At 47.6% G+C, this 13,976-nt stretch overlaps 1 protein-coding gene across 1 annotated transcript in view; it reads right to left on the bottom strand.

Moving 5' to 3' along the window:
* Nucleotides 1–13,976, bottom strand: part of TAPBPL (TAP binding protein like) — a 180,597-nt gene that overhangs the window by 63,480 nt on the left and 103,141 nt on the right. The window contains exons 5-6 of the mRNA XM_069650698.1: nt 6,400–6,732; nt 5,168–5,260 (exon numbers count right to left, since the gene is read on the bottom strand). Of these exons, the coding sequence (XP_069506799.1) occupies nt 5,168–5,260; nt 6,400–6,732 (426 nt within the window). The remainder of the gene's footprint in view (nt 1–5,167; nt 5,261–6,399; nt 6,733–13,976) is intronic.

Here is a 13,976-nt window from a genome sequence, read left to right as displayed (position 1 = left end):
GCCCAAATTAATGAGCACCTTGTTTTCAAAGACTGTTAGTTTCTTTACTTAATCTAAGAAAAATGTGCTTTGCGCTTGGGAATTATTATCTTCCATTCTCCTCTGGGTTAGTCCAAGACTCCCTTTTCTATCATAGCCCTGGCAGGTGTTATGCAGCTACTGTCTGGTTTGCTCTGATCTGTGATTTTAGCTAATTCAGTGAATCCACCCTTCCTTCAGCTTTGATGCCTCTTCGATGTTTTCCCATTCACTTGAACATGGCTGCGCCATACTTTTTATTCAAAATGGCTGCTCATCACTGTTACGTTTCTGCGTTAAGCAAGCATTATGTGTATTCTCATGCGTCTTGCGTTTCATCATCTATTGAGTAGATGTTTCATAGTGTCTATTGATGCAGGGCTAAATTCAGTTTGACCTAGTGTCTGTGAAACGTCATGGTGAATAGATACATGCTTCGTGTCTAATGCATCGGTGTGTCAGTTTCGGCTATGATCTCACTTGCTTTCGTCATCTTTGGTTACAACATGTTCATGTCGTCTAGAGCTTGCAGACTCAACTCTTCTTCGATCATTCCGGGGTAAGGCTGGTAGGGTTGTTTCAGTGAGTACCATCTCTCGTATTTGCAGTATGGCGGCGGAGAGGGGACAGGCGCCATGAATGATGCTCTTGTATCATTCCTATGGTATAGTGGTGGGGGAGGGGACGACGCTATGGATGATGCATTTATCAGTCTCTCAACACCAGCATACCTGGAGGCTAAGCTTCACATATCTGGTGGCACACGCTCCTCACACAGCAAATCGACCAACTGAGAGAGGACCTGCAAAAATCCTTCTCTTACGCACCCACCCTTTGGACCTCAATCCCGTTATCGGCTCGGAATGCCCCCACAATTCTCCAATTCTGCAAATCTCTCATAATGTAGCTTTTTCAACAACACTTGACCTATCCCAATGGATGTACAGACCGACTTACAGACCGTAAGTCACAGCATTGCGCTAATGTTAAAAGATTCCAGCCCATTCGCTAGCTACCCACCGCCTGTACAGCGCTTTGCTGCTCTCAAGCTATGTTGGTGCTTTAAACAATAACATAAAAATAAATATTCAATTCAAGCTCCTCACTTCACAAGACTCTCAGGGCCCGATGTTGATGTTAGTCTTAAGTGGTGTGATTTTGCAAACGTGTTGTTAAATGGCTTAGCACCTCTTTCATAGTCTGCACCAATTTTGAGCGTGAAAATATTAGTTATTGCCCCTGTTTTTAATGTGAAATTAGCTAAGAAATTGATTTTGATTTCAGCTGGCAACCTTATGGTCCAGCCAAAACACAAGAGTCACAAACACTTAAATATGAAATAATTCATTATAGGTTGCTTTTGTAGCAATAGGTTTGTAGGTGCAACCATGATGTGGGACACTACGTCCAGCTGGGGATTGTTATTGGTCCAGGCAACCATTTTTTGGGAAGGAATACTGAGTTTGAAGGAAACTGGGCAGTATATTTGGTGATGCGTGTGGATTGCCAAGTAGGCTGCCGATACTCATCTTTTTCAGTCACATACCTGTATAATTGTTAATAAGCTGATCGGTATTCCCAAATTGGGCGCTGAACTCAGACATCAAGGACAGAATCAAAATATAGGGCACATTTTTACTGCAATGTACAAGTGAAACTGTTGCACAGTGCACCTTATACTCTGACACCAGAATCAGGCCCTCAGACATCAAGAGCAGGAACCAAGGTAAACACAGCAATGGCATTCTAGTGTTCCAAGATAGACTCTCCCCCAGCCAGGTCAGCGAGCTGCACCACTGTGGTTTATTTTATGTTTATTTTATTGCTTAAAACTCAAACCTATGTCAGGAGCAGTGGAGCCCTACCCTTGGATGTAGTTCCAAGTTTGAATCCCTGATGTACGTTCAACTGATTGGTTTGTTTGAATAAAGGGCACTGTCACATGTGGCTCTGCACTGTACTGCGTCATCAGAATTCTGAGCCATCCTGGTTCTACATCCCCAGCATGAGAGGCATTTGTGCTTACTCCTACGTTGAATCTACAGCTTGGCTACAGATCTCACAAACCATTCATCGTCCCCCCACATGACTTCCACATGGTGGCCCAAGCCCTTGTGATCTCACACATCGACGGGAAAACACGCTCTGCACTGGGATTCCAGCCACACACCTGCCCCAATCTCAAGGCAGCCCCCCACACCACAGCCAACCTCACTAAAGGCACCTACAAATTTGACCGCATCTCTCCAACTCCACCCGCTCCTACTCCCTGCCAGGATCTTATCAAAACTGCATGTATCATCTTGCTGGCTAAACACCACACCTCTGGAGGCTTTTGCACCTGAGGTGGCAAAACTATCAAAAGGTTGGAGCCTAACCCAGCCGTCAAAGAGAAGACTTGCAAGCAACCCTTCTCTTGCCACACCCAGACTATCTGGAACTCCATTACAGCAGTGGCTTGAAATGCCCCTACCAGCCTCCGTTTCTGTGAATTACAAAAAATGTGATTCGGGTCACAGAGGAGGCAATCACGCCAACTACCATACAGCAACTGATCCAAGTTATAGTGGAGTCAGTCTCCCAGACTACCATGTAGCAAGGGATCCAAGTCACAGGAGGCAATCACCCATAACACCATGCAGCAAGTGTTCCAAGCCACAAAGGAGACATACACCCTGACTACCATACAGCAAGTGATCAAACCCACAGAAGAGGCAATCACCCAGAATACTATGCAGCAAGTGATCCACGCCACAGAGAAGGCAATCACCCAGAATATCATGCAGCAAGTGATCAAAGTCATAGAGGAGGCAATCACTTTGACTACAATGCAGCATGTTTTTCAAGCCACAGAGGAGGCAATTACCATGCCGATCATGCAGCAACTGATCCACTTTGCGGACAGGTGGTATATTGAGATCAGGGCAAAGCTCTGATCCAATTTGTGGATTCAGTGGATTTTTATGCACAGGGCACATATCCTGAATAATCTGGTAAGGGGTAAGGAGTAGGGTGACCTTCACAACAGAGTGCATTTTTCATCCATTTCACAGATAAAATGCTTATTCAAGACAGCACAGAACTCCTTATGCAAACCAGGGAAACAGAAGGAATGGGCAATGATACAGCAGCGTGACTGCCCCAGCTTTTTCCAGAAACCAAACTTAAATAAATGGACTTGGAGAGGACTATGCATTTCTGGGCAGTTGTTGGGCAGGAATGTTGGTTTTAGGCAATGCCGGAGGACCAATGGCAAGAGCTTTAAGTCACTATTCATCCAGTTGAATTTTCAAGCAGGGATATTGCAGTGAGGTCTAGAAGTGCTGGCTACATGGACTGGTGTGGGAGCCCTGGGAGGACAGGCAGGTTTAGAAGTATTACCTATGGGGATGGCATAGCAATGCTGGCACTGGAGGACTGTGTAGGGATGCGAGTCCTACAGAACTAGCTGTTGAAGATGTCATAGAATTTCTGGCAGTGGAGAAAATGGTGTGAAAGAGCTACCTGTTGGTGACTGTAAAGGTGCACTGGCAATGGGCATGGACATAGGAGCATTGGGTGTGTGGATGGTGTAGGAAAGCTGGCTGCTGGGATTTGGGGAAAGGATGTAGAACTACTGGTTGGGGAGGATGGTACAGCAACCCTGGCTGCTCCGGTTGATGTGGGAGTGGTGGATAGTTTAGGAATGCTGCTGTGTGGGACAGTGTAGAGGTGCTTACCTTGTAGGACATTGAATGAGTGTTTTCTGCTGGGAATGGCATGCAAGCTGTGGCTGTGAAGGATGGTGTAGGAATGCTGCCTCTGGGGGAACAGTGGCTGTTGAGTGTGGTGCATGATTGGTGGCAGTGTGTGATGCAGAAGTGGAGAACGACTAGGAGCACTAGCTGTGGCGATATTTCAGGGGAGATGGGTATGCTGGATGGTGTACGAGTGCTGACCGTAGAAGACGGTGCAGCAATTCTGAATGTGGCCAGTATGCAAGCACCAACTGTCAGCTCTGATGTCAAAGAACCGGTTTCTGACAGTGTAGAAGCATTGCTTATGCAGGGATGCTGGATGCGCAGATTATGTTGAAGGAAATCTGGTTGTGGGGGATAGTGCAAGAGGGCTATCTCTGGAGGATGTTGCTTACAACTTACTCCCTGCTGGTTGCGGGGGCTGACGTAGGAGAAGTGGCTGTAAAAAACAGGTTGGGATTGCTGGATGTGGGGGATACAGTACAAGGGCATGACATAGTAGATGGAAGGAGCTCTGGCTTTGGAGGAGCATGTAGAGGCACTAGATTTGAAGGGTGGTGTTGTGTCATGGTCTCGAGGGAGGCGGGGGCGGGATGGTGCATGAGTGCTGAATCTGAGGGATAGTATTGAAGCAATGCTAAAGGGGGTGGTACATGGGAACTGGTTAAGGGAAACCCAAGCTACTCCTCACTAATGAGGCCCAACGAGGCTGTAAAATGTCTGAGGATGCTTGTGGTCTTGTGCAGGAGGGATGTGACCAAGCAGTTCGAGCTTGACTGCCCCTTTTGGGATGGTACCAAGCCTGATTTGCATATGGTCTTTCTCCTTTTGTAATGGCTTGGCAGGCGAAGAACGATGGTCTGGAGAGCTGCCCAGAGCAATGCCAGAGGTTAAGATTGGTTCTAAACCTTTAAGCCATCACCTCTTTTCCTTTGCTATGGTCACCCCAAATGGGACATGTATGCCGAGACGTGGGTCCTGTGCATGCTCGGCTTAGAGACCCAAGCTACTCCTTACTGATGAGGCCCAACAAGGCCAAAACATGTCTGTTTATGCTTGGAGTCTCATGCAGAAGTGATGTGACCAAGCAGTTTGGGCTGGACTGTCCCTTTTGGGGTGGTATCAAGCCTGATTTTCATACAGTCTTTCCTCTTTGGTAATGGCTTGGCACGCGAAGAAGGATGGTCTGGAGGGTTGCCCAGAGCAATGCCAGAGATTAAGATCAATTCTAAACCTTCCAGCCATCACCTCTTCTGTTTAGCTAAGGGATATACTGCTCCAAGTTGGCTGCAGTGGCTTGGCTATGATTACTAGCTGTGGGATACGGCATATTATCACTGTCTGTAAAAAAACGTTCACTGGGAGGGATAAAATCCATGTTTTGGCACTGTGGGAGTGAGCAGACGTCATACCTCTGTTTCGGAGTTTTAAAATCAGGTAGCTGGGTATGATGATGGTGACAAGGAGGATGGATGAGATGAAGACTTTCGAAAGAAACACTGACCCTGTGGAAGATAAAAACACAATAGTGAATGGGGCTGCAAAAGCTTAAAAGGGTTTCCCTTAGTGCTGCACACTACTGGTGGTGCTGTCTATTCGAGCGAGATATGTCCAAGGCTGCACACTATTGGTGGTGCGGTAAGTAGTGAAGGAAGTTCCCTTCAATTGTGTAGTCTGCACGTGAGCAAGGTCCCTCATTGGCTATGTCCCAATGATGGTGTAGTCTGCAACTGCGCATAAACTCCATGTCACTTCGACGACAGTAATTACTTTGTGGTAATTTACCACAAAGTAAGTATTTTGACATTTTTCATCGCATTCCCTTCCCCTTCATTACTGCCCCTAAACACGACCCCCTTCTTTACACCCTACCCAAAAATACCTATATTATTTTTATGGTAAATTACCACAAAGTAATTACTGTCGGCGAAACAATGGGATACCTGTGCATGGTCTCTCTCCTTGGCTAGGTCTACTTGGAAGATGCCACCTGCATGTGAGAGATTTCTGAATTGCCGGGTCTCTTTGGAGGGGTCATTTGTAATCAAGGACGGCCACTCAGTGCCAGGTCCCATTGGTAGTTCAATGTGCATGCGAGGCAAATTCTGCCAGGTCTAAGCTCCAAATAGGTGCAGTCTGCACTTCAGTGAGGTCCCTCCTGGACCGGGTCCTCTTGGTGATGTTGTTATTCATGGAGGGGTGTGTGTGTCGGATATGGTGTGATATAGTGCGTCAAGGGTATGTGAGCACCCCATAGTCAAGCTCCATTTACAGAAATGTACGTCTGTAAGTGAGGATTCGATTTGACTAGGCGCTGCTGTTGGAAGAGTGGGTGCATAGGAGAATGGTCCCTACAGGGCAGGCCCATTGGGGAGCAACAAGTCTATGGTATGTCCCAACAGACCTGGACCTCACTGGGGGCGAGCAGAGAGAAAATCCCTCTTGGGTGGAGCCACATGCGTGTGAGTGGAGTCAGAGCCTGGAACAACTGGCGGAGCACTGAGAGTGAGGGAGTTCACTCATTGGTGGGACAGTATATTTGAAGTTCCCACTGGTGGAACGGGAGGTACTGCCAAACCTGGACCCAGTAGTGAAGCAGGGTTTGGTTGTGTATGTGCGGGGCAGGATCTTGAGTTTGCATTACCTGCAGGCTCCAGCAATATGCTGGCTCGGATTGGCTCTCTCAGTGATATGTGGCTGACAATGCAGGTGTAGGTCCCTCCGTCATTGTCCACAGCCAAAGTCTCCACCTCGATAGACGATGTGATGCTAAAGGTGCCGTCCTTATTCTGCCTGTGGCTTGAGGAGTATGACTCGTGGACCTCCACAGCACCCGTCAGTCCATCCAGATGCAGACCCTGGCTCCATTGCACCTGCACATCAAGGGGGAAATAGCCCGAAATGTCACAGGTCACAACCGTTTTGTGGATTGGTCCATGGGTGCGAGGAAGAACAGAGAGCGAGACCCTTGGAGGCTCTGTAGAAAAGAAAAGAGTGCAAAAAGAAAGAAAATGCTTAATATATCAACATAATGAAACAAACTGAAACATTATCTAGCTTAAGGACTTACCCAGCACATGTGCAACAATGCTCCGAGAGGAGATGCTCAGAAATCAGTACTACAACATAGTTTAAAAACCCATTAACTCTTTTTTTCTTGGACTACCTATATTCCTCCATGTAAATGGGTTGGATTAGGTGAAACTTCTATGAACAGAGACCACTGATGTGAAAAGTGAGGTGAGAAGACACAGTGGATTCGCTAGGTCTTGCATTTTCTCAAGTGTCTTCCTAATACTGCAGGTCACTGCAAACTAGCCTGCACCACAGTTACGTGCATGAATGTAAGTATGCAGAGCAGGGAGACAGTCGGGTTCTGAGGTGGCCGGGTCAGACCCACTGGTCTTTCCTGATCTAAGGGCATATGCAATGCCTTAGGGTGCCCATTTAGCTGGCTTTTGGACAACGAGGCCTGGCTGTGAGCTGCCCACAGAGGATTCCCAGTTGCTGTGGACATGAGTGTTAAGTCTTCTTTTTCTTTCGTCTCTAAATGCCCCTTTCTGTATCATCATGACCTTTGGAATTTCAGGATTGCATCACTGGTCTGCGGTCATGTGATACTGTCTGTCCTTGCCGTTCCTGATGAAGAAATTGGACTGATTATTCAGGCGAGTAACTTTGCCGCTTGAAAGGACATTTTAGGGACATATTTCTTTGAGACGATTCATTGTTCCAATCTGAAATTATGTGTTGTCTTGCTGTAATTGTTGCTCTCATTGTTAATGCAAACAACAATGCCAGAACCCTGCCAGATTTCACTCCAGTGTCTTCATGTCAAATTCAAGTCTGAGAACACAACTGTGTATCCCAATTACTTTGCATTAAGAACCATAGTTTTTAAACAGTAATGTCTGTTGAAAACTAAATTATTTACTCGTAAAACTGGTTTTGCAAACAATTTTCCTTCATACCAAACTTAACAGATGCACTTATAGAGCACAACACGCTGAACCCCCAGGGTCGGAGCGTCTCTCGAATGTATAGACAGATAACAAATGTTGATTGTTACCAGACATTGTGGTAATTTTATCGACATTGAAAGGATGAAAGGATAAAAGGCTAAGAAGGCCTCAGGCCCAGCCAGAGACTTCTCTCTGGAAGGAAAAAAGGGTCATGTGCCCCCAGCCACGACATAAGTGGGGGGGGAGGAGAGGGGGCCTACATGGCTGTCTGATGTAAAGAAGCCAGTGCTTATTGTTCACAAAATGCAAATAGCAAATGTTAGGATATTTTATGGCGTGCTGCTGAAGATCTAAATCTACTTCCTAACTGTTGCTGACAAGTGCATTCTGCTCTGGTCAATTAATCCTGTAATCCTTGCTGTGTTCAGTGTCTTATACATAGCTGGTGCAGTGTCATGCACTTACCTCTGTCACGGTCCCGGAGTCTGGCTCCTCCCAGGCTTCCGCTTCCACACTGACTCCTGGGCCGTCTTGCCTCCTCACCACCATATCTACGGGGGTCGCTGGGACCCCACAGTTCTCCGGCTCGGCCTCCCCGGCGCAGTGGCACTTCCGGCAGCTTGTCTGGGGCTGCCTCTACACAGCGCTTAGTGTGGCGGTATTGGCGGTTGCCATGGCGCCTCCTGGACGCACGGCAAACGCGACACCTTCCCGCTCATGTGACCAGCACCAGGTCACGTGGCAACACAACCAGGAAGTAGCCCATAAACGCCCCAACCACCCTTCACTCAGTGCTTCTCAGCTTTTCCTGTGAGTGGCGTTTTGGGTGTCGTTTCCTTGATTCCTGATTTTGTGGCTTTGTGGACCTTGGATCCGTTTACTGGATTGTCTTTTGGATTTGTCCCGGGATTTTGGCTGACCTGTGATTTTTCTCCTGGTTTTTTTACTCTGTTTTTTTCCCTTGGATTGCTACTGGATTTCCCTTTTGCTCTGGCGACCTGGACTCACTTCTGCCTACAGAAGGTACTTTGGACTTGAGTTTTTTCTTCTAGATTTTTTCCCTGGAACTTGCTATTGGAACATTGACTGCAACAATCTTTATTCTGTGCACTCATCCCTGAGGAAGGTTTTCCCACTCGTGGGTTTTTCCCTGCTCTTCATTCTACCTACTACTGGTGCCTTATTAGGTAGGTTACAATACCTGTTTCCATACGTTGTGGTAGCGAAAATTATTGTGTCCTAATATTGTTTCTTTCCTTCTAGCTGCCTGAGCATCCGGTGCTGCAGTTCCAGTCCCCCTGTGGCCCTAATAACTGGTCAGGGAGTTGTTTTTACTTCTCTGACTGGTGCTTGGGGACGGAGGTATTTAGTCCACTCAGGAGATCACGTCTTGACATGCGGTCACTACATCATTCACAGCTTTCTGTGGGAAATACACTGATCACGTGCAATAACCAAGTGGAAATGCATATTGATACATTTGAGTGCTGCAATTGGTCAGAAGATAGCACGTGTTGCAGAGGTTTGTGCTCACATGCCAAACCACAGTACCAAATTCCAGCAAGGCTGACTCACGTTTCCCAAGTCTGATTTTTTTAAACCTGTATTACACATATATAACACCTACTGTGTTAAAAAAAACATCATACTTGCACCAGATTGTGATGGATAAAAAAACTGGTGAAGGTCTATAACTCGTTTCCTCCAGACAGGGGTTGTAAAACCTGGGCAGCCACCCCTAAGTCGGGAGAGGTGATTAGGTAGCCAAATTCAAGACTGTGCAACCAGCAGACAATATAGTGATCCTGGACAAACCTTCTTAGAAACACTGTTTAGTACTGTGATTTCTTCCATTAAAAGGTTTGCTTTCTCACATGCTGGAGTCATTGTTTAGCCCCTTGCCTGATCTTTCTTTTTATGTAGGCCATTTGAGTGGAAGGGATCCATAGCAGAAGGCAGTGGATCAAATGTCTCAGGCCTCTGATGGCCATATGTTCAGGTCTGCTTATTTGACAAAAAATATTTTTGTTTTTTTGTGCAATTTCAAATGTTCTTCTGTACACAATAAATAATCCTCACGTCTGTGCTTTGGTTGAATTTAAAGCTTCAAAATACAAAAAAGAAATCCATATGAAATCTTTTAAGCGCATATATATTAGTATTCTGGTATTTGTCCACTTCCCTTGATGATGTAGACAATGAAACTACAATCATTCCCATTTCGCAAAACATACTAGTATAACGTTTTGTTTTAAAAGAATGTCATGTTGGGTTATGTGGTTTGTGTACTTACAAGTTAGTTCTATAAAATTGAGTTATTTCATTTAATAATAGTCAAACATTTAAAATCTCTTAACCAATGTTTTTGATCCTGGGCAACTAATTTTATCTTGTATTGCTTGACCGGTCAAAATTACCCTGCCTTAACCATTTTAAAACTGCCAGCCCTTGAGGGTGAATTTGTTCTCAAGATATGCTCTTCAAAAATGCCACTCTCATGCTTTTAATTAGCAATTTTGTTGCTCCTATATAATAATAGTGACCATTGTCATATTGTACACCAAAGCTATTTCTTTATTTGCTCTGTAATAGCAAGAGGACTGGAAAACCATGGTCTTCTTCTAATCCCAGTCGATGTCCAGAAAGGTGCACCTTCCTGGTAGCTTCTAATCTTCATCCACTGTCTATGCTATGGTGCATGCACCTTTTCTTGTTGCTTCCAATTGGTTTCCTGTATCCATGCTTGAGCACTTTCACATTCTATGAGACTGATAATCTGAGTACTGTGTCTATTCATATGGCTACTGGTTTGTGTCTGTATACCTCAGTTGTGGCTGATAGTGGGACCAAGCATAATTTGCGCTTCTTAGCACTTCTGACTGTGCCCTCTCCCCTGACTGTGTCCCCCCTACCCCTAAGTCCTGCCTCTGTCCTTGCCCTTGTGTTCCCCATCCCCTGTGTTTCCTACCTGCGCGGCCCCCCTCCCACTTCTCCTTGAGTTCAACACTCGCCCTTCCTTCCCTGTCTCCTCCTCCCAGCGCCCTCCCCCTGTGTGTCCACCGCCATTCCATGATCGCGTGCGCTCTGCGTTGCTTCCACCCTTGCCTGTTCGCACCGGTGCCCCCTCAATCTGCGCGTCCTCAGCCTGCGTGGTCCCTTGCATTCTTTGATCGCGGGTGCTCTGCGCCCCTTCCACCCTTGGCTTCGATCTCACCTGCGCTTCCTCTGCCTGCGTGGTTCCTCGCATTCCTTGATCGCATGTGCTCCTTCCACCCTTGGCTTCGCTCTCAACTGGCGTCCTCAGCCCACCGTGGCTCCTTGCAATCCTTCATCGCTTCACTGTTTGTTATCCTCGACTACTCCCAATCCTTGATCGCTTCACCGTTTCCGTTATCCTTGACTACTGTTAATTGTACTGCCTACATCCATTTGTTTCCATCCTCTTCTCTGCAGGGTCCCCTTGATTACTGTTCACTTATCCAGTCTTCATTCTGCCTTGGTTGTTCCCGGCTGTGCCCTTTTTCATTCAGGTTCTTTCATTCTTGCTGCTTACTGTACTACCCACCCCTGTATGTTTTTCACTCTTCTCCTTAGTTTCAGTTGATCAGCATTCTTGCGCTGCCTGGTTTTCCCTTGCTGTTCCTTTTTTCAGGTTCCCTCATCCCAACTCTGTAACTAGTTTGTTTCACTTACTTAACTACTCATCTTCTTGTCTCTTAAGCCCATAGTTTATTCGACTAACGTGTTCTGGTCCCATCTGCTTGCTCCCCTCCACTTGTGCTCGCATTTCTTGTCTCCCCCACCTACCTTCTTCCCCGACCCCCCAAACCACTCCTCCTTTCTCCCCTTCCCCTCCCTCTGCATCCTCTATGGTGCTCTCTGTTTCTCCTATCTTCTCTAACTGCTTCTATCCTGTCCTTCTCACTAAGTCTGGTAGGAAGAAGTTCAAAAAGGATATCCTGGTCTCCAACCCAGGCATCCCTATCGCTGATGCCTATACCAGCGCTTCCTCCAGACAGACCCTCACTGACATCCTCTTTGTCGTTCCTTCGCCAGACCTATGGACTCCACATATGGTCTCTGTGCTCTCTTCTTTTTCCTCCTCCCCATTAATGGTGGCACCCGGTGGGAGGCCCTCCTGGCCCCCTTCCACTCCTATAAGATCATCATTAATGTTTACTTAAATGGCACCGTCTTGGTCCAAGGCCCTCAGGCCAACCTCCTCCTCTTTGAAAGATGCTTCCCACGCCTTATCAGCTGCCTTTCCTCTCTTGTCCCTTCTTTCCCTTCACCGGCTTCCTTGCCTCCTTCCTCTGCCTCCACTCTGGCGCCTTCATCTTCCTCCTTGGCTACCTTGTCCTCTCCTCCTTTCTCTTCTGCCCTCCCTCTGGCTCCTTCTACACTTCTGCAGGGAGTACCTCGGACCAGTACCCCTCCCTGGAAGTTTTTCAAGGGTGACAACCTTTGCCACATTGCAACTCTCAACTCTTGCTCAGCTGTCAAACACTCCTCTGACATCTGCCGTCTCCTGGAAGAACTCGACCTTGATGTTCTTAGTCTCACCGAGACATGGTTCATGGCCAGTTCCATCACAAGTTTTAACATTCTCCTCCCTTATGGCTACAAGATCCTCTCTGCGCTCAGACCCAAACCGTCTCAGTGGGGGTGTAGCCTTGATCTTCCCAGAGTAGATCCCTGCCTCAATCATTCCTATGCAGTCCTATTCCTCCTTTGAGTGCCTGGTTTGTAGGCTCTCGCTCTCTCCTGGCCGCTCTCTCACTGTGGCCACTATCTACCGGCCACCTGGTGAGGTACCCTCCTTCCCCTCCAAGTGGGTGAACCTCTCCTCCTCCCTCTTGGCCTCAACCACTCAACTCCCCCTCCTCAGAGGCCTCAACATCCACCTGGATGCTTCCTGTCCCTCTTCTGGACTCTTTCGTGACCTCTGCGACTCCCTCTCTCTAGTCTCCCTTCTGGCCCGACGCACTCTGCAGGGCATATCCCGGATGTTCCGATCTCCTCAGACCTCCCCCTCTCTATCCCTCCCACCACTCCTCTCTCCTGGAGTGACCACTTTCTCCTCTCCTCTCATCTCTACCCTTCAGGCTGAGTCAACCCCCTACACTGCTACTCACCTTCTCGGTCATCTGACCCATGGAGCGTGTGCCAGTTGAGGCTTTCGTCGCCATTTTATCTTCCCCTCCTGCACCTCTGGCTGACGCACATCCTGACACAGCCCTTTCTAACCTCCATTCATCTATCTCTGACACTCTTGATGTACTTGGCCCTGTCATGAGGATCAGCTTGAAGCCCAAAGCCAAGTGCAACTCTTGGTACGACTCAGACCTCGTCACCCTTAAACGCAAGTGTAGGGTGGCTGAGAGGACATGGCTGGCATCCTGTGCATCCTCTGACAAACTGGCCTGCCACCTGCTCCAAAAGCAATACCGACTCTCTGTCCACGCTAAGAGAGCCCACATCCAACCCTGAGTCTCTGCGGCATCTAACAACTCGGCCGAACTCTTTTAAATCTGCAAGGAGCTGGCCAACCCTGCTGCAGTCTCTACCGAACCTGTCCCCTCCCAGGCCCTCTGTACGGCCTCGGCTTCTCATTTCATCTCTAAAACGCAGGACATCCTGTCCACCCTCTCGTCCTCTCCTCCTTCTCTCTCTACTTTCTCCTCTACCTCTGGCCTCCCTGCGGCCACCTCTCCTCCCCCTTCTCTGCCTTTCCTCCTTTTACCCCTGACGAGGTTCCTAGACAAGTCCAATTTGTCAAAACAGGTTCTTCCCTGTTCTTCCAAAACCAAAGGACCACATTGACACACTTGCTCCAGCATGCTGTGAAACAAAGCCAGAGTTCCCAGAGAAAGAGACTGAGCAGAGACCACTGCATGCTGTGAACTGAAGTCTGAGTTCCTAGAGTAAGAGACTGAGAAGAGACCACTGCATGCTGGGAAGTAAAGTGAGAGTTTCCGGAATCACCTGAGAAAGAGACAGAGATGCAAAACTCTGGTTGCAAGATACAGAAGCCTAGTTCCAAGAATCCTCTGAGAATGAGACTGTGTCGAAAGCCATTGCCCCCTGGAAACTGAAATCCAGGTTTTTAGGTCCCTCTGAAAAGAAAATGAGCTGAATTGAGCATTAAGCACCCGTTCCAAGGGCTGCAACGGCCCTGGGACGTTCACACCCATTCCAGCCCATGCAACGGTGTCTTACCGCTATTAGGACCCGTCCAACGGCCTGGAACGCAGCTAAT

The sequence above is a fragment of the Ambystoma mexicanum genome, chromosome 3p (genome assembly GCF_040938575.1).
Source record: "Ambystoma mexicanum isolate Mex_15411 chromosome 3p, UKY_AmexF1_1, whole genome shotgun sequence".
NCBI classification, from domain to species: domain Eukaryota; kingdom Metazoa; phylum Chordata; class Amphibia; order Caudata; family Ambystomatidae; genus Ambystoma; species Ambystoma mexicanum.
The sequence above is the reverse complement of the archived record's forward strand: the minus strand, read 5'-3'. Positions and strand labels throughout refer to the sequence as shown.